We start from the raw sequence: 21835 nt of genomic DNA, 5'->3' as shown, positions 1-21835 counted from the left end.
GTATTTTGAACGCAGTAATTGCAGAATAACTGCAGTTACTCTGAACATTTACTGCAGTAAATCAAACGTATTTTATATGCAGTATTTGCAGCATACTGCAGTTATACTGCACTCTGACTTCAAGTTTTTGTTCGTAAGGGCAGAAATGGAACCAGTAAAACAGAGCAAGCATATTTCAACTGCAGTAGATATAATTGATGTAAAACCATTACATTACTGTATGTTGAATATGTTAGGAAATGAACAACCGGGCTAAGCAAAACTAGGGATAACCAAACAACATCAAAAGCATCGGCAAAATGGACTAACACAACAGTTTATTTTTTTCATGAATGAACAAGAAGTACAAAGGAGGAGGGGGGTTGTCAATGGGCTAACACTATAGTCCTTCTCTAGGATAAGACTTCTGGGGACTGAAGGGTCTGAGGAATGGATCCAGAACGTCTCTCTCGATCTTTGGTGTTTGGCAACATTGCTAATGCTTTTGTGTTTGCTAACTTTTTCAATTCCAAGATAACTCACAAAGCGAGTGTCATCCCTTTGAAATGGAGGGCCATTCACTTTGTGTGATTATTCTGATGAAGGCCATTGTAGGCTGAAACCTTGCTAAAATAAAACAAAAACATTTTTATGGTCAGTGAATGTTGTGCCGTTTCCCTTGCAATACATATATCACAAATGCATGGGAGATCAATTATTTCAAATAAGTGTTTGTTTCAGGCACTAACCTGGCTACCTTCTGAAAGCCATGGGTGCAGATGAACCCACAAAGAGCAAACATATTCCTCATAACTTGCAGTTAATTTTCATAACTTGCAGTTGATCATCACAGCCTTTAATCCAGTGCAGTGGAGTGATGATGTAATCAGATAATAGGTTATTTTGTTGATATACTGTGATTTGAAACATGGAAATATGTTAGAAAATCCTCAGTTCCTAGAGATATTTGCAATGTTCTCTTGGTGCCATATTTACTTGGTTTTGGGAGAGATTTTCACTGCAGCCAGTGAGTGACAAAAGTAACCACATAAACATAAAGGCAGATAAGGTGAGGATGTTGAAGCGTGTGCGGTAAAGAACAGTTGGAATGAGATTATAACCATGAAGAAATCCAATCATGTCGTGGTTTATACAATGTAGCCTATAAAGTGTATACTGTGCCACCGGTATGAAAAGTACCCAATTCTCAAACTTGAGTAAAAGTAAAGATAACTGAATAGAAAATGACTCAAGTAGCCTAAAAGTGAATAGCTGTAGGGGAGTAGCCTTCTCTCATTCTTGAATACACTCTTTAACACAAAGATACAAACATTCATTGTTCAGTCTGGGACATTTTTAGTGTCTGAGAATTAATATAAACATCCAGAGTGATGGGCAAGAAGGACATTGACATTATCTGGTTTTGCAATCACTTCTTGCCCTTGTGAGCATTAACTGCAGCTATACCAGCAGTAAATAATCATCCTAAATTAATATAATAATGTCACAGGAAATTAAAATATCTATGGGAGGGACACTGTTATATCCTCCACAATTAGAGTTAATGACCCACAGGGGTCGCTGAGGGTTTGTATTGGTAGTGCCTGTGCTATTGGTGTGAGTCGTGTGACTCCCATTTGCTCGATGTGGGCAGCAGCTTTTGGAATGTTATGAGACACAATCAAACAGAAAGAGAGAATAAGTCAGTCAGTCCTTTTCAATTTGAATTTGTTGAATTAGGTTCTGAACGTTATTACATTCTGTATTGGATATTTGTTTGTTTTATTTGTTATATAAGCACATACAGGTAACTGACAAAATAATGGAAACACTTGAGTAAATTAGGGATACAAAGTATATTAAAATCAGGTGCTTCTACATGTGTGTGTCACCAGATCTCATCCCAATTGAACACTTATGGGAGATTCTGGAGTGGCGCCTGTTTTCCACCAACATCAACAAAACACCAAATTATGGAATTTCTTGTGGAAGAATGGTGGCGGTTCCCTCCAATAGAGTTCCAGAGACATGCCAATCTATGCCAAGGTGCATATAGAGATATATAAACTCTGAAAAACACCAAAAGAATGAGGCACAGGGTCCCTGCTCATCTGCGTGAACGTGCCTTAGGCATGCTGCAAGGAGGCATGAGGGCTGCAGATGTGGCCAGGGCAATAAATTGCAATGTCTGTACTGTGAGATGCCTAAGACAGCCCTACAGGGAGACAGGACGGACAGCTGATCCTCGCAGTAGCAGACCACGTGTAACAACACCTGCACCGGATCCGAACATCACACCTGCGGGACAGGTACAGGATGGCAACAACAACTGCCTGAGTTACACCAGGAACGCACACAATCAGTGCTCAGACTGTCCGCAATAGGCTGAGAGAGGCTGGACTGAGGGCTTGTAGGCCTGTTGTAAGGCAGGTCCTCACCAGACATCACCGGCAATGTCGCCTGTGGGCACAAACCCATCGTCGCTGGACCAGACAGGACTGGCAAGAAGTGCTCATCACTGACGAATCACGGTTTTGTCTCACCGGGGTAATGGTCGGATTCACGTTTATTGAGCGATACACCGAGGCATGTACTCTGGAGCGAGATCGATTTGACAAGTTCTGGCCTGGTTTAGATCTTATCTGTCGGAAAGATATCAGTTTGTCTCTGTGAATGGTTTGTTCTCTGACAAATCAACTGTAAATGTTGGTGTTCCTCAAGGTTCCGTTTTAGGACCACTATTGTTTTCACTATATATTTTACCTCTTGGGGATGTTATTCGAAAACATAATGTTAACTTTCACTGCTATGCGGATGACACACAGCTGTACATTTCAATGAAACACGGTGAAGCCCCAAAATTCCCCTCGCTAGAAGCATGTGTTTCAGACATAAGGAAGTGGATGGCTGCAAACTTTCTACTTTTAAACTCGGACAAAACAGAGATGCTTGTTCTAGGTCCCAAGAAACAAAGAGATCTTCTGTTGAATCTGACAATTAATCTTAATGGTTGTACAGTCGTCTCAAATAAAACTGTGAAGGACCTCGGCGTTACTCTGGACCCTGATCTCTCTTTTGAAGAACATATCAAGACCATTTCAAGGACAGCTTTTTTCCATCTACGTAACATTGCAAAAATCTGAAAATTTCTGTCCAAAAATAAAATAAATCCATGCTTTTGTCACTTCCAGGTTAGACTACTGCAATGCTCTACTTTCTGGCTACCCGGATAAAGCACTAAATAAACTTCAGTTAGTGCTAAATACGGCTGCTAGAATCCTGACTAGAACCAAAAAATTTGATCATATTACTCCAGTGCTAGCCTCTCTACACTGGCTTCCTGTCAAAGCAAGGGCTAATTTCAAGGTTTTACTGCTAACCTACAAAGCATTGCATGGGCTTGCTCCTACCTATCTCTCTGATTTGGTCCTGCCGTACATACCTACACGTACGCTACGGTCACAAGACGCAGGCCTCCTAATTGTCCCTAGAATTTCTAAGCAAACAGCTGGAGGCAGGGCTTTCTCCTATAGAGCTCCATTTTTATGGAACGGTCTGCCTACCCATGTCAGAGACGCAAACTCGGTCTCAACCTTTAAGTCTTTACTGAAAACTCATCTCTTCAGTGGGTCATATGATTGAGTGTAGTCTGGCCCAGGAGTGGGAAGGTGAACGGAAAGGCGCTGGAGCAATGAACCGCCCTTGCTGTCTCTGCCTGGCCGGTTCCCCTCTTTCCACTGGGATTCTATGCCTCTAACCCTATTACAGGGGCTGAGTCACTGGCTTACTGGGGCTCTCTCATGCTGTCCCTGGAGGGGGTGCGTCACCTGAGTGGGTTGATTCACTGATGTGGTCGTCCTGTCTGGGTTGGCGCCCCCCCTTGGGTTGTGCCATGGCGGAGATCTTTGTGGGCTATACTCGGCCTTGTCTCAGGATGGTAAGTTGGTGGTTGAAGATATCCCTCTAGTGGTGTGGGGGCTGTGCTTTGGCAAAGTGGGTGGGGTTATATCCTTCCTGTTTGGCCCTGTCCGGGGGTGTCCTCGGATGGGGCCACAGTGTCTCCTGACCCCTCCTGTCTCAGACTCCAGTATTTATGCTGCAGTAGTTTATGTGTCGGGGGCTAGGGTCAGTTTGTTATATCTGGAGTACTTCTCCTGTCCTATTCGGTGTCCTGTGTGAATCTAAGTGTGCATTCTCTAATTCTCTCCTTCTCTCTCTTTCTCTCTCTCGGAGGACCTGAGCCCTAGGACCATGTCCCAGGACTACCTGACATGATGACTCCTTGCTGTCCCCAGTCCACCTGGCCGTGCTGCTGCTCCAGTTTCAACTGTTCTGCCTTATTATTATTTGACCATGCTGGTCATTTATGAACATTTGAACATCTTGGCCATGTTCTGTTATAATCTCCACCCGGCACAGCCAGGAAAGGACTGGCCACCCCACATATGCTCTCTCTAATTCTCTCTTTCTTTCACTCTCTCGGAGGACCTGAGCCCTAGGACCATGCCCCAGGACTACCTGACATGATGACTCCTTGCTGTCCCCAGTCCACCTGACCGTGCTGCTGCTCCAGGTTCAACTGTTCTGCCTTATTATTATTCGACCATGTTGGTCATTTATGAACATTTGAACAACTTGGCCATGTTCTGTTATAATCTCCACCCGGCACAGCCAGAAGAGGACTGGCCACCCCACATAGCCTGGTTCCTCTCTAGGTTTCTTCCTAGGTTTTGGCCTTTCTAGGGAGTTTTTCCTAGCCACCGTGCTTCTACACCTGCATTGCTTGCTGTTTGGGGTTTTAGGCTGGGATTCTGTACAGCACTTTGAGATATCAGCTGATGTATGAAGGGCTATATAAATACATTTGATTTGATTTTGATTTGATTTGGAGGTGAAGGGTCCGTCATGGTCTGGGGCGGTGTGTCACAGCATCATCGGACTGAGTTTGTTGTCATTGCAGGCAATCTCAACGCTGTGCGTTACAGGGAAGACATCCTCCTCCCTCATGTGGCACCCTTCCTGCAGGCTCATCCTGACATGACACTCCAGCATGAGAATGCCACCAGCCATACTGCTCGTTCTTTGTGTGATTTCCTGCAAGACAGGAATGTCAGTGTTCTGCACATGGCCAGCGACGAGCCCGGATCTCAATCCCATTGAGCACGTCTGGGACCTGTTGGATCGGAGGGTGAGGGCTAGGGCCATTCCCCCCCAGAAATGTCAGGGAACTTGCAGGTGCCTTGGTGGAAGAGTGGGGTGTCTCTATGTCTCAGTTATGTTCATACAAATATTTACAACTGTTAAGTTTGCTGAAAAGAAATGCAGTTGATAGTGAGCGGACATTTATTCTTTCTGAGTTTAGTAGCACGTTCAATTGTGCGTCAATAATTCAGCATAGCAAGTTGGTATGAAGGTCTGGTTATTAAATGGGTAAATAGTTCAATAGTAATATGCTCTGTTGACAAACACACTTTGCTGCCCTGTTTCCAATTGTCCACAAGGCTGGGTGAACCTATTCAAGTAAGTCAATACATTTTGAAAATGTAAAAAAAAACTGTTTAATTAGCTAACTAGCTAACGTTACAGTACAGGCTAACTCAAATGAGCTGCTAAATGAGCTAACTTAGCTAGTTGACTATCTAGCAATCTAACCAACTTGACATACTGTATATATAGATAGCTAAGTTAATTAAATATTACCAGCTACCTAACTAAATATTAGCTAGCTATCTTGGTGTAAAAAAAAAATCCAAATGCATTTGTAGGTAGCTAGCTAATAGCCATGGAGGAGGGTGTAAGGATAACATTAACATTAGTAGTCCCAACTTTCAATGTGAGCGAGAAGGCTATTCTGGATAGGGTAGGTGTACTAGTAACATAATAATAATAACTAGTAACATAGATAATAGTAACATAATATTCAGTGCAGTGTAATTTGAGTATAATGAAGTCTGTTTCTTGTGAGGTTTTCTGTCCTCGGGTAAAGAAGGCTATGAAAGCCTGTCTACAGATGAAGAGGTCTCAATGAAGAGCAGTGGTTCTCAGTCCTGGTCCTGGGGACTCAGAGGTGCACATTTTTGTTTTTGCCTCAGCACTGCACAGCTAATTAAAATGGTCAACTCATCATCAAGCTTCAAGTGGTATTTATGTATTCATTTGTGATGCTATATTGTTTGTCCTCGTGTATCCATGTTTTTCGGCATAAAGTACTGTGAAGCCACTTAGTGTAGACACCAGATGAGGCCACACACACAGATTCATGTTGAACTCTCTCTTTAACTACCTTATTTTCTCAATAACAGTCTCTCTCCTCTTTCCCCTTCTCCCTAAATCATTTAGGTTATATCAGCTGTGTCGGTGAACCCCTCCCACATCTGAACTGGCTACAAGAGGGCACAGCATGACCATAGGTGAGTGCTCACTTGGCCAGGTCAACAGAAATTATTATTAAAGAGATGCTTTATATTGAAATACAGATAGAGAAGCAGTAGTCCCAGAGTTAATGATCCAAGGTCAGTTTTGCATTTCACCTCCTGATAATTATGATGACTGACAGTGTTAGGATGTTTAAGCCTTGTGCTTAAAAAAAATTATATTTCTCTCTCCATCGGTCTCTCGTCTGCAGGTATGTTTTGATGTGAGAGAGGACGCCAACTCCCAGTCCCATCATCGCCACCCGCTCTTAAGATAACCTTCGGGCCGACTGGGAGCCCAAGGCTGGTTAGGAGACACCACTAGACACTATTATGTAATTGTGATGAACTGAGAGAATATTAGGGTAGCACTGTGATTAATCATATGCTGCCCTTTCTGCTCCTATGTTCTTACCTCTTTCCCTTTCTTTTACACCTCTCTTTCTTCCTCTGTTTTTATAATGCACAACAGATGTGCATTGAAGTAAAGTATGAATTTATAACACTTGGATAATGAACTTCCAATAAAGCATTTCACATTCTCTACTGGTTGAAATTAAGTCTCTCATTTGATGAAATACTACACCTGTCCTGTGTTTATCAGATCAATGCAGATTAAGGAAATTAGATATCGAAATGAACTGGTTTAAGAGTATTTACATGATGCATAGGATGTGTAGTGTACTGCTTTTTAAATTATATTTCTGTATATATGAATTACAAATCAGCCTTTCACTAGTTAAGTCATGTTTCTAGTCTATTGCATAGTTACCATGTGTAACCATTGATGTCCCAGGACCAAGATTGGTAAACACTGTTGAAGTGTATAATTGTAATACATACATAGCATCATTCAAAGACTGAAATTTGATACTCCTGGTATGGATATGACTGAAACATTATCTCAAAGACATTCATACCTGAACTGCACCTTTATTTGCCAAGGTAGAGTACATGATCAGTGAATATAAATGTACAGGCTACAATGTAGGGAATCACATGCATGGTAATAACTACATGTATATACAACTTGCATCCTTGGTACAAAGTTATATTATCTACTTAACCAATAAGCTTCATTGTCATTCAGACTGTTTTGAAGTTGATACAACTGGCTATGATAGCCGAGGTTCTGAACTAATATGTATAACAAACGTTTTAGGGTCCATACACAGATCGGCTACATGGCTAACTACACATCCATAGGCATAAAGGTATTTTTATCTTCCACTGCACAATCAACAATAGTTAGCTTGCTACGTTATTTCATCTATCTGTATTGCATGGGAAATATCAGCAAGGCAAGCTTACAAAATTGTACATTCAATTTGCAGTAAATGCTTTACCTAGCTAGATTCTTTACATCCACTGTTTCACAAGACGACTGCCTGGTTTGCTGGTTGTTTCAGGAGTCCCTAAAACATTAAACAACCAGAATTACAATTTCATACTCATGTCACAACACCCATAAAGCTAGCCAGCTAGTTGGCTAATGTTAGCCCGTCAGCTAGCTTGCTAAATCTCGATTTTCGTAACTTAACTTTATGATAAAAATATGTATAATCGTTTGTCTCGACATTAACATATTCCTGTCAACTGTAAAAAAAAAAATCATGATTCAAATCAAATTGTATTTGTCACATACACATGGTTAGCAGAAGTTAATGCGAGTGTAGCAAAATGCTTGTGCTTCTAGTTCTGACAATGCAGTAATAACCAACGAGTAATCTAACCTAACAATTTCACAATAACTACCTTATACACACAAGTGTAAAGGGATTAAGGATATGTACATAAAGATATATGAATGACTGATGGTACAGAACGGCATAGGCAAGATGCAGTAGATGGTATCGAGTAGAGTATATACATATGAGATGAGTAATGTAGGGTATGTAAACATTGTTTAAAGTGGCTAGTGATACATTTTTTACATCAATCTTTCCATTACTACAGTGGCTGGAGTTGAGTCAGTATGTTGGCAGAAGCCACTCAATGTTAGTGGTGGCTGTTTAACAGTCTGATACCCTGAGATAGAAGTGGTTTTTCAGTCTCTCGGTCCCTGCTATGTTGCACCTGTACTGACCTCGCCTTCTGGATGATAGCGGGGTGAACAGGCAGTGGTTCGGGTGGTTGATGTCCTTGATGATCTTTATGGCCTTCCTGTGACATCGGGTGGTGTAGGTGTCCTGGAGGGTAGGTAGTTTGCCCCCAGTGAAGCGTTGTGCAGACCTCACTACCCTCTGGAGAGCCTTACGGTTGTGGGTGGAGCAGTTGCCGTACCAGGCGGTGATACAGCCCGACAGGATGCTCTTGATTGTGCATCTGTAAAAAATTTGTGAGGGCTTTTGGTGACAAGCCAAATTTCTTCAGCCTCCTGGGGTTGAAGAGGCGCTGCTGCGCCTTCTTCACCACACGGTCTGTGTGGGTGGACCAATTCAGTTTGTCCGTGATGTGTACACCGAGGAACTTAAAACTTACTACCCTCTCCACTACTGTCCCATCGATGTGGATAGGGCGGTGCTCCCTCTGCTGTTTCCTGAAGTCCACGATCATCTCCTTTGTTTTGTTGACGTTGAGTGTGAGGTTATTTTCCTGACACCACACTCCGAGGGCCCTCACCTCCTCTCTGTAGGCTGTCTCGTTGTTGTTGGTAATTAACCCTACCACTGTAGTGTTGTCTGCAAACTTGATGATTGAGTTGGAGGCGTGCATGGCCACGAAGTTGTGGGTGAACAGGGAGTACACCCCCTTGTGGGGCCCCAGTGTTGAGGATCACTGGGATGGAGATGTTGTTACCTACCCTCAACACCTGGGGGCGGCCCATCAGGAAGTCCAGTACCCAGTTGCACAGGGCTGGGTCGAGTTGAGGGTACTATGGTGTTAAATGCTGAGCTGTAGTCGATGAACAGCATTCTCACATAGGTATTCCTCTTGTCCAGATGGGTTAGGGCAGTGTGCAGTATGGCTGTGATTGCATCGTCTGTGGACCTATTGGGGCGGTAAGAAAATTGGAGTGGGTCTAGGGTGTAAGGTAGGGTGGAAGTGATATGGTCCTTGACTAGTCTCTCAAAGCACTTCATGATGACGGAAGTGAGTGCTGCAGGGCGGTAGTCGTTTAGCTCAGTTACCTTAGCTTTCTTGGGAACAGGAACAATGGTGGCCCTCTTGAAGCACGTGGGAACAGCAGACTTGGATAAGGATTGATTGAATATGTCCGTGAACACACCAGCCAGCTGGTCTGCGCATGCTCTGAGGACGCTGCTGGGGATGCCGTCTGGGCCTGCAGCCTTGCGAGGGTTAACACGTTTAAATGTTTTACTCACGTCGGCTGCAGTAAAGGAGAGTCCGCAGATTTTGGTAGCGGGCCGTGTCAGTGGCACTGTATTATCCTCAAAGCGAACAAAGAAGTTGTTTAGTCTATCTGGGAGCAAGACATCCTGGTCCGCGATGGGGCTGATTTTCTGATTGACTGTAAACCCTGCCACATACCTCTTGTGTATGAGCCATTGAATTGCAACTCTACTTTGTCTCTATATTGACTCTTAGCTTGTTTGATTGCCTTGCGGAGGGAATAGCTAACCTGTTTGTATTCGCTCATGTTTCCGGTAACCTTGCCCTGGTTAAAAGCAGTGGTTCGCGCTTTCAGTTTCATGCAAATGCTGCCATCAATCCACGGTTTCTGGTTTGGGAATGTTTTAATAGTTGCTGTGGGTACGACATTGCCAATGCACTTGCTAATAAACTCGCTCACCGAATCAGCGTATTCATCAATGTTGTTGTTTGACGCAATGCAGGACATATCCCAATCCACGTGATAGAAGCAATCTTGAAGTGTGGAATCAGATTGGTCGGACCAGCGTTGAACAGATCTGAGCGCGGGAGCTTCCTGTTTTAGTCTCTGTCTATAGGCAGGGAGCAACAAAATGGAGTCATGGTCAGCTTTTCCAAAAGGCTTTTCCGAAAGGCTGACAAAAATACTAGGATGGAAGCAAAGACTGTTACAAAGATTCGTTATGACGTTATAATCACTTACATTTGCTTCCATCCTAGTATTTTTGTCAGCCATCTTTGCTGAAGAAAGTCTCCAGCCTTGGGTCGCATAGCATCAAATTCATCATGGGAACCACTCTATATGATTGGTCATCGCCCAGCGGTCGCTGCTGGTGATTTGCATAAAGTTGGGAAAAGTTTCTTTTTCACCACCTCCCACGCCACCTTCGCGCCGCCCAAAGGTCCCCAGCCCTCTCCGCTTTCCTTCCATTGAAATGAATGGGAAGCGATGTTTCACCACCTGCCATCTCGTGCTAGTGTACATGGGCCGTTAATGTGTTGTGAAATCTTTGTATAATTCTCTTAATTTTTCTGGACTCCAGAAAGAGTAGCTGCTGCCTTGGCAGCTAATGGAGATCCATAATAAATATTAATACAAAATACAAATGTGTCAAGTTGGCTGGATGTCCTTTGGGTGGTGGACCATTCTTGATACACATGGGAAACTTTTGAGTGTGAAAACCCCAGCAGCAATGCAGTTATTGACACACTCAAACCAGTGCACCTGGCACCTATTACCATATCCTGTTCAAAGGCACTGAAATCTTTTGTCTTGCACATTCACCCTCTGAATGGCACTAATATACAATCCATGTGTCAATTGTATAAAGGCTTAAAAATCTTTCTTTAACCTGTCTCCTCTCCTTCATCTACTGATTGAAGTGTATTTAACAGGTGACATCAATAAGGGATCATAGCTTTCACCAGGTCAGTCCATGTCATGGAAAGTGTATATAAAACACAGAAAAATCACGTTTTTGACTGCACTGGGCCTTTAAAGCATATTGAGATAGGAGTTAGTGAGAGAGAGAGAGGTGGGGCCTATGCGACCACAAAAAAACATCAGAATATTGTAATTTTTTAAAATAATATTTTATTATAATATGTAATTTCACAAACAGCATATCTCTCTCTATATGACATTCACAGTATTGTACACCCTGACCCATCAGATTCATATAAACACTTTGTTCCTCCGTTTGGTTCCCGGTACTCAAAGAAATAGAAATGTCCTCTCCAGGATTCTCATATACAAATAAAAGTACAAGAATAAGAAAAATACTCTCCATATTTTACACATTTATAAAATGTTATTTTCCAACAAAATCTCCCAGTGAATCAAAAAAAATCCCTTGTTTATATAATTTTTCATTTGTATTTATACATATACAATTACATACATGAAAATATTATTCAGTACAGTACGTGGTAGCTTTTCTGTTATAGATGAGTGCAGATTTCTGTAAGTAGATTAAAAGACCATACTGTATCTGTGAAGGTGATTCTCTTGTATTTTCGACAAGGATGTCCAAGGACTATGTACTTGTGTTTCTTGGATTATAAAGAGAACAAGTTTTAAAAATGCATCTTATGATGGCCTCTTTCAATAGATAATTGCCCCTCCCCTCTTATCAAAGTGAACATCTTCATTCTCAGGTTAATTAATGTACCATGCTACCTGGCTGCCACCTGGTGCAGCAGTGCCAGTGACCCACACAACTGCAGCTCTAGTAAAACAATAACGACCAGGCCATAGGAGGTCTTCATGCTCTGCTGGTTTTGTTGTGTCTTATTGGTCAATTCAATAATCTAAGTCAACATTAAGATGGGGAGTTAATGAACTTGTGTTATTCCAGTGATATTCCAGTTGGTTCCAGATTGAGTGCTGACCTACAGCTACATGTCCATGTAAAACACAATATTGTCCTTCTGGTGTGGTAGGTCATCTGATGCTCCTGCTGTCTCTGTGATTCACTCCAGACATTAAGACACAGCCAGAAACAGACACAGCCCATCACCTAGCCTGGAGGTCATGGGCATTGCTAGCTGTGAGGGCAGTCAAAGTTTTCCTTCACTCCAGTACTAACAGAGGGTCAGGGGGCCCTTGTGTTCAGGAGTAGTGAGGGTCAGAACCAACAACCATAAGCTTGGAGATTCTTTTTTAAACCCCCTTTTTCTCCCAATTTCAATTCCGATCTTGTCTCATCGCTGCAACTCAATCGGGAGAGGCGAAAGTCGAGTCAAGTGTCCTCTGAAACATGAACTCCTTAACACCCGGAAGACAGCTGCAGGAAACACCGTTCAACTGACGATCGAAGTCAGCCTGCCACAAGGAGTCGCTAAAGTGCGGTGAACCAAGTACAGCCCCCCCCCAGCCAAAGCCTCCCCTAACCCGGGTGACGCTGGGCCAATTGTGCACCGCCCTATGGGACTCCCGGTCATGGCAGATTGTGACACAGACTGGGATCGAACCCAGGTCTGTAGTGATGCCTCAAGCACTGCGAAGCAGTGCCTTAGACTGCTGCACCACTCGGGAGGCCAAGCCTGTAGATTTTAGACCGTCTGCCTCACAGCTCTCCCTGCAAGATGATCCCCAAAGCCTCAAAAGTAAGAGGAACTCTCTCCTCCTTCCCTCCCCATGCTCCTCTGGTTTAGATATCAAGAAGGGAGTTAATTGTATGAACAAGGTCCCAATGTGCAGAGCTCTAGGCTTTTCAAACATGAAAGGAATTTCCTTATTTTACACAAAAACACGGCAGTTACAAGTGGGCCTGTAGACAGCCGGGTCTATAAGAGGCCGTGACCTTCTGGAGCAATAGCACTCCATGTTATTTCTGTTGTGTTCCCCCTCTGTCAAATTTTCAGGGGAGAGAAACCTTGTCCTGAAGGAAAATGGAATTGGTTTATCTAAAAGCAAGATAGCAAGTCTGCCAGGGAAATTCTCCAGGATCTAATGTTTCATCCTGGGACCTCTATAACTCCAAGCAACCCCTGACTTCACTGAAGCAGATACTATGAGAGAGGAATACAAAGCCAAATCACCTGACTATGTTTTAGATTAGGCAAGTGTTTGGTGGCTGTAAAGTAAATAAAAGACAGTGGTATTCTCTTGAAGATGGTTCTGAGTCAGATTCAATTGGTTGGATATACTGCTATAATGCAACCCCATGTCAGTGTGTAAACTTTGTCACTATTTGAAAGTCAAATAAATATGATTTTACCTCTACATCGGGACACAGGGGACCATATTTCCCTCCTCTTTCCTATACTAACACTGTGATGATTAACAGCCCCATTACATATTTTCCTTGAAAAGAGTATGATATGCCATAACTGTGTATTGAATTGAAGTAGGGATGTTCAGAAGGGACTCAGGGATCAAAGCACACATTGTAAAAGCCTCACTTGACTTTGTTGTGTTGTGTGTACAGTAATACCATGACATTCCTCCTGGGGATGAGCAGAGGAAGACCGGTATGTTTCGAGATGTGCTGTAAGTGAATCCAATTCACAATGACTTCTAATCAGAGGAATAAAAGCAAAGACGGTCTATTATATTGACAAGATATTTGAGTGAGCACTAACAATGGAAATACATGTCCTCAAAGATGGGAGGCAAGATCAGGTGGGACCATTCTAGCCAATAAGCGGGCAGACGCGTGTGAACAACAGACCATAGAGATAGATAGAGGACACTTATTTGTATTTGTGCCACCATAGGCTATTTAAAGTAGTTTGTTTTCTTCATTGGCTTATTGCCTCCAACTCATAAAAATCCCAACCCAATTGACTACTTTAAAATGGTGGAAGCCCTCAATGGCAATGTCCATGGTAAAACGGGTTATAACCATGATGAGTCCTCTATCTCTATGACAACAGGCACTTCTCTGATATAAAGTTGTTCTTGGGTAAGTTGCCGAAACGCTACGTGCGTCCACTCATCAGTGCATTCGTAACAACCTAACCATTACGAAATTTCTATTTGATAAAATAAGCCTCACCTAGCAAATTAGCAATTGCATTTTTTGATGACCAAATTCAACACTCTCATGCACCTTCATACAAAAATTCCTCACTTTGTGGGCTTATTTTCGTGGACAGATTTTGTAAAACCTCGCGTCGCCTATTCCTCTATGATTAAAGCTATTGTCAGCTCAGCAGCCGAACAACCAGCAGCACAATCAGCAATGATTGTCACAGACACGGAAGAGAACACACTGTTTGGACATGCTGAGGAAGTATTGCAGAATGCAGGATGAGCAAGAGAAAAGGGCTATGTTCCACACAGACAGACAGACATAACATTTCACATTCTGTCTGCTTCTCCTTCTGCCAATCGTTACCTTTGCACTGACACCCAACGGCACTGTTTAGAATCGAAGTGAGAGGTGGTCTTGTTTGAAAGTAAAATAGAAGTGATAAAAATAAGGCGAGTTGTGCGGAAAGCCGTAAGGCACTTCCATTATGGTGGTGGTGACAGCGATCATCAACTAAACACTACACTGACCACTGAGTTCCTTACATGACGACTGCTGGTTCCACAGTGTTTAGTTGCATGGAATACACATCAGATACTTTTAAGTTAAAGCCATCATCATTGCCTTTATCATTGTTATGAGTTGTTTTCCGTTATGAGGTAACAATTAAAATTGTTGTTTTATGTTCAGATAACGTTCATGTGTTGATTTTCTCCAATTGTGATGTTTTGTCTTCTGTTATTAATGTCCGGGTTTTACAGTGTGATGATGTTCCCATCCTCTCTCATGCTCTCCTGGCTGCTGCTGGTCTTGGTGGGGCTGCCGTTGTGTGTAGGGGTGGTCATGGAGCTCAGGGAGGCCTTGCTGTCTGACAGAGATCCGCTGCTGGGCAGGGACATGCTCTGGGGGAGGGGCCGTTGCCCCAGTGACGAGGACAATGGAGACTCTCTGTGGCTGCCGTTACCATTGGACACACAGCGATGGGGCAGGTAAGGTGGCAGGCTGTCAGTCTCAATGATAAGGTCTCCGTCTCCGTCCTCGTCGCTGTCGCCCTCCGCCACGCTGTTACTGTTGCTATGGTGACTGACACTCTGAGAGGCAGTGCTGGGGGCTGAGTCATGGGAGAATGCGGAGCCTACGGATCCAGAGGAGCTGTTCCCCCCTGCCGAGACCCTGCTTGCCCGGGGCACCACGTTGTTGCGCTGGTTGGCCGGCTTCACCGTCACGATCAGGTTGTGGCTGTTGGCCACCATCATGTCTGTCACCTGGTCCAAAGACTTGCCGGCCACATCAATGCCGTTGACCTCCAGGATCTCATCGTTGACCCCCAGCAGGCCTGTGCTCTCAGCCAGGCCTCCACGCACCAGCCGTGAGATGAAGACACCAGGCACCTTCTCCACGCCCTGAGGCGTGACCCGCATGCTCACGCCGTCCCGAATATAGAAACCCAGGGGCTTGTGGGTACCGTGCTTGTGCAGGCGGACACGCCTGTGTGTCTCGGGCAGGATGTCGACATCGATGATGGAGGAGATCTGGCGGAAATCCTGGGGAAGGCCAATCATCAGGCCTGGTTTGGACTTCTGCTGAGCTGGGCGCAACCCTGCCAGGCCTTTTTTCCTCCTCTGCAGGGAGTTGGTGGCAAAGACCACAGGCTCATCCACATCTACAGGACAGAGAGAGGCACAGACAAAAGCCATGTCAGACAAAGACATAAAATGACAAGGCAGCACCAGAGTCTCAGTTCATTCCAAATATGGACCATCAAATAATGGTAGTATGCTCTGAGACAGTAAGGGGATTATGTTCAAGATGTCAACAGCTAACCTGGGGGTAAGACATGGGAATACCTCTTTAAGGAATACCTAGGATAGGATAGGATAAGTATCCTTCTCACCCCCCTTTAAGATTTAGATGCACTATTGTAAAGTGACTGTTCTACTGGATGTCATAAGGTGAATGCACCAATTTGTAAGTCGCTCTGGATAAGAGCGTCTGCTAAATGACTTAAATGTAAATGTTAAATGTTAAATCTGGTCAGTTGGAGAGTAAAAGGAAGGGAAACAGCACAGGTTTTAAATATCCTCTAATGGCTCAGTCTGTCTTTCCATGCGTAAACCGTCAAAACCTAACTTTAAGATGTGGAGAAAGTTCACCTTTCAACTCTCAAGAAGGAAGTCTCATTTCCCTACTTTACAAATACACCTATTGATATAGAATGCAGTGGTCTCACTTTATCCTGCTGTATGTTTCTTTTGGCTTTTCTCTGGGGATTCGTTAAGATCAAATATTATGTCAACCATAGAGGCCCTGTGAAGTTATATACTCATTTCTATGATGTCAACAATCTGACCTGAGATTTTCAAAAACAGTGAGTCTCTATTCCACTGTTTTCATAGTTACCACTCCCAATAGCTCTCAACCCATTTCTCCTCTCGGTCTGTCTGTCCCTCACACACAATTTTGTTTATTTTTTCCCCAGCTTTATTTAACCAGGTAGACTAGTCGAGAACAAGTTCTCATTTGCAACTGCGACCTGGCCAAGATAAAGCAAAGCAGTTAGACACATACAACAACACAGAGTTACACATGGAATAAACAAACATAAAATCAATTATACAGTAGAAAAAGTATATATACAGCATGTGCAAATGAGGTGGGTTAAGGGAGGTAAGGCACTAAATAGGCCATGGTGGCGAAGTAATTACAATATAGCAATTAAACACTGTAATGGTAGAATGTGCAGAAGATGAATGTGCAAGTAGAGATACTGGGGTGCAAAGGAGCAAGATAAATAAATACAGTATGGGGATGAGGTAGTTAGATGGGTTATTTACAGACGGGCTATGTACAGGTGCAGTGATCTGTGAGCTGCCTTGACAGCTGGTGCTTAAAGCCAGTGAAGGAGATATTAGTCTCCAGCTTCAGTGATTTTTGCAGTTTGTTCCAGTCATTGGCAGCAGAGAACTTGAAGGATAGGAGGCCAAAGGAATAACTGGCTTTGGGGGTGACCAGTGAGATTTACCTGCTGGAGTGCATGCTACGGGTGGGTGCTGCTATGGTGACCAGTGAGCTGAGATAAGGCGGGGCTTTATCTAGCAAAGACTTATAGATGACCTGGAGCCAGTGGGTTTGGCAACGAGTATGAAGCGAGGGTCAGCCAACGAGAGCGTACAGGTCACAGTGGCGGGTAGTATATGGGGCTTTGGTGACAAAACGGATGGCACTGTGATAGATTGCATCCAAGTTGTTGAGTAGAGTGTTGGAGGCTATTTTGATCGGGAGGATGGTCAGTTTTACAAGGGTATGTTTGGCAGCATGACTGAAGGATGCTATATTGTGAAATAGGAAACCAATTCTAGATTTACTTTTGGATTGGAAATGTTTAATGTGAGTCTGGAAGGAGAGTTTACAGTCTAACCAGACACCTACAGTCATGGTCAAAAGTTTTGAGAATGACACAAATATTAATTTCCAAAGTTTGCTGCTTCAGTGTCTTTAGATATTTTTTGGCAGATGTTACTATGGAATACTGAAGTATAATTTCAAGCATTTCATAAGTGTCAAAGGCTTTTATTGACAATTACATGAAGTTGATGCAAAGAGTCAATATTTGCAGTGTTGACCCTTCTTTTTCAAGACCTCTGCAATCTGCCCTGGCATGCTGTCAATTAACTTCTGGGCCACATCCTGACTGATGGCAGCCCATTCTTGCATAATCAGTGCTTGGAGTTTGTCAGAATTTGTGGGGTTTTGTTTGTCCACCTGCCTCTTGAAGATTGACCACAAGTTCTCAATGGGATTAAGGTCTGGGGAGTTTCCTGGCCATGGACCCAAAATATCGATGTTTTGTTCCCCGAGCCACTTAGTTATCACTTTTGCCTTATGGCAAGGTGCTCCATCATGCTGGAAAAGGCATTGTTCGTCACCAAACATTTCCTGGATGGTTGGGAGAAGTTGCTCTCGGAGGATGTGTTGGTACCATTCTTTATTCATGGCTGTGTTCTTAGGCAAAATTGTGAGTGAGCCCACTCCCTTGGCTGAGAAGCAACCCCACACATGAATGGTCTCAGCATGCTTTACTGTTGGCATGACATAGGACTGATGGTAGCGCTCACCTTGTCTTCTCTGGACAAGCTTTTTTCCAGATGCCCCAAACAATCGGAAAGGGGATTCAGAGAAAATGACTTTACCCCAGTCCTCAGCAGTCCAATCCCTGTACCTTTTGCAGAATATCAGTCGGTCACTTATATTTTTCCTGGAGAGAAGTGGCTTCTCTGCTGCCCTTCTTGACACCAGGCCATCCTCCAAAAGTCTTCACCTCACTGTGCATGCAGATGCACTCACACCTGCCTGCTGCCATTCCTGAGCAAGCTCTGTACTGGTGGTGCCCTGATCCCGCAGCTGAATCAACTTTAGGAGATGGTCCTGGCGCTTGCTGCACTTTCTTGGGCGCCCTGAAGCTTTCTTCACAACAATTGAACCGTTTTCCTTGAAGTTCTTGATGCTCCGATAAATGGTTGATTTAGGTGCAATCTTACTGGCAGCAATATCCTTGCCTGTGAAGCCCTTTTTGCGCAAAGCAATGATGACGGCACATGTTTCCTTGCAGGCGGGGTTCTCTCACGTCACTCCGCTCCTCCGCTCTCTCCACTGGCTTCCAGTTGAAGCTCGCATCCGCTACAAGACCATGGTGCTTGCCTACGGAGCTGTGAGGGGAACGGCACCTCAGTACCTCCAGGCTCTGATCAGGCCCTACACCCAAACAAGGGCACTGCGTTCATCCACCTCTGGCCTGCTCGCCTCCCTACCACTGAGGAAGTACAGTTCCCGCTCAGCCCAGTCAAAACTGTTCGCTGCTCTGGCCCCCCAATGGTGGAACAAACTCCCTCGCGACGCCAGGACAGCGGAGTCAATCACCACCTTCCGGAGACACCTGAAACCCCACCTCTTTAAGGAATACCTAGGATAGGATAAGTAATCCTTCTCACCCCCCTTTAAGATTTAGATGCACTATTGTAAAGTGACTGTTCTACTGGATGTCATAAGGTGAATGCACCAATTTGTAAGTCGCTCTGGATAAGAGCGTCTGCTAAATGACTTAAATGTAAAAAAAAAAATGTAGGTAACCATGTTTGACAGAGGAAGAACAATGATTCCAAGCTCCACCCTCCTTTTGAAGCTTCCAGTCTGTTATTCGAACTCAATCAGCATGACAGAGTGATCTCCAGCCTTGTCGTTGTCAACACTCACACCTGTGTTAATGAGAGAATCACTGACATGTCAGCTGGTCCTTTTGTGACAGGGCTGAAATGCAGCGGAATTTTTTGGGGGGGGATTCACTTCATTTGCATAGAGGGACTTTGCAATTAATTGCAATTCATCTGATCACTCTTCATAACATTCTGGAGTATATGCAAATTGCCATCATACAACCTGAGGCAGCAGACTTTGTGAAAATTAATATTTGTTTCAATCTTAAAACTTTTGGCCACGACTGTAGGTATTTGTAGTTGTCCACATATTCTAAGTCAGAACCATTCAGAGTAGTGTTGCTGGACGGGCGGGCAGGGGCAGGCAGCGATCGGTTGAAGAGCATGCATTTAGTTTTACTTCCATTTAAGAGCAGTTGGAGGCCATGGAAGGATAGTTGTATGGCATTGAAGCTCGTCTGGAGGTTAGTTAACACAGTGTCCAAAGAAGGGCCAGAGGTATACAGAACGGTGTCGTCTGCGTATAGGTGGATCAAAGAATCACCAGCAGCAAGAGCGACATCATTGATGTATACAGAGAAGAGAGTCGGCCCGAGAATTGAACCCTGTGGCACCCCCATAGAGACTGCCAGAAGTCTGGACAACAGAGCAACCTTGTGCTGATTGAGAGCAGAGTTGGGAATAGGAGAACAGTACTTCAGAACCTGCCCCAGAGACAGAAAGTCAGTCAGAGATGGAGCAGGGGTAGTGGGGTATGTGTAAGGACACAGTGAGGATTTCCATAACTCTCAACCCCTACTGAGGGGTCAGAGGTTGTGAAACAGAATCAGATTGCATACCAGTCAGATGAATCACTGCTTCAGTCCCCACTGTTTACATTAAACAGACAAGACAGCCTAGCTCTATCATCACACCCACCTGACACATTCTCTGGTGTGACAGAAATAAACAAAATGTGTTGTTTTTAGTGCTAGCTGGCAGGTAGCAGCACAGGGAGGAACCACTCAGGGCTCTGTTCTAAATGTGAAGCGACACTTGCTGGGGAGGAGAGAATATTTTAAGTTATTTTTAAACTGCGGAGAAGGATGTGCTGTGTGATCCTGTTTCTCCTGTTTCTCAGAAAGACATGGAGGAGAGGTCTGGATGTGGTTATGTGGAGCACTGCCTGCTGAGAGAGTGAAACTGAGGAAGTCATCAACACCTTAGAGAGGCCATGGCAAAAGAAAGAGAGCTTTTCCCTGTTTGGTGAGAGCTTTGGGAGATCACTGTATGACTAATGTGTATCATGGAGGCTGCAGTGGATATGATCCTAACATTCAACACTGGTAAAAGCACACTTAGCTAGTGGCTAGTAATTGCCAATAGGTTTAATGGATGACAACAAACAGATTTGACCAAAGCCACCGGCTTTCAGTATGAAGGGATGGATAAAATTAGGATTTGATGTATATCCAGGCTCAACTAGAGGGCATGAGACATAACAAGTGGGTGACAGTCTGGCCAGACTAGCTGTGAACCCTGACCTCAACACTATGAAGTGAAAACAATCTTCTGGTCACAACAGAAAAGCTCTTCCAACATGGAGAATACACAGAAAACCCAGTATATTCACTGTGTATACAGTATATATGCCAATACTATAAACATTTGCCAGTTATGGAAAGTGTGTGTGGTACCGTTTACATTTATCTGTATGTTTGTGTTAATAGCATACAGTTGAAGTCGGAGGTTTACATACACCTTAACCTTAACATTTAAACTCCGTTTTTCACAATTGCATTTAATCCTAGTAAAAATTCCCAGTCGTAGGTCAGTTAGGATCACCACTTTATTTTAAGAATGTGAAATGTCAGAATAATAGTAGAGAATGATTTATTTCAGCTTTTATTTATTTCACCACATTTCCAGTGGGTCAGAAGTTTACATACACTCAATTAGTATTTGGTATCATTTGCCTTTAAATTGTTTAACTTGGGTCAAACGTTTCAGGTAGCCTTCCACAAGCTTCCCACAATACGTTGGGTGAATTTTGGCCCAGTCCTCCTGACAGAGGGGCGGCAGGGTAGCCTAGTGGTTAGAGCGTTGGACTAGTAATCGAAGTTCGAATCCCCGAGCTGACAAGGTACAAATCTGTGGTTCTGCCCCTGAACAGGCAGTTAACCCACTGTTCCTAGGCCGTCATTGAACATAAGAATTTGTTCTTAACTGACTTGCCTAGTAAAATAAAGGTTTTTTTTTATATTTTTTTAAAGAGCTGCTGTAACTAAGTCAGGTTTGTGGGCCTCCTTGCTCGCACACGCTTTTTCAGTTCTGCCCACACAGGATTGAGGTCAGGGCTTTGTGATGGCCACTCCAATACCTTGACTTTGTTGTCCTCAAGCCATTTTGCCACAACTTTGGAAGTATGCTTGGGGTCATTGTG

At 43.8% G+C, this 21835-nt stretch overlaps 1 protein-coding gene across 1 annotated transcript in view; it reads right to left on the bottom strand.

Annotated features, from left to right (window-relative positions):
* Positions 1-11296: 11296 nt before the first annotated feature.
* The window catches only part of LOC118396671 (partitioning defective 6 homolog alpha-like), a 43104-nt gene continuing 32565 nt past the window's right edge, over positions 11297-21835 (bottom strand). The window contains exon 3 of the mRNA XM_035791004.2: positions 11297-15866. Within this exon, the coding sequence (XP_035646897.1) occupies positions 14959-15866 (908 nt within the window). The 3' untranslated portion in view covers positions 11297-14958. The remainder of the gene's footprint in view (positions 15867-21835) is intronic.

This window comes from Oncorhynchus keta, chromosome 17, assembly GCF_023373465.1.
Source record: "Oncorhynchus keta strain PuntledgeMale-10-30-2019 chromosome 17, Oket_V2, whole genome shotgun sequence".
Taxonomy (NCBI): Eukaryota; Metazoa; Chordata; class Actinopteri; order Salmoniformes; family Salmonidae; genus Oncorhynchus; species Oncorhynchus keta.
This window is presented reverse-complemented; position numbering and strand designations above follow the sequence as displayed.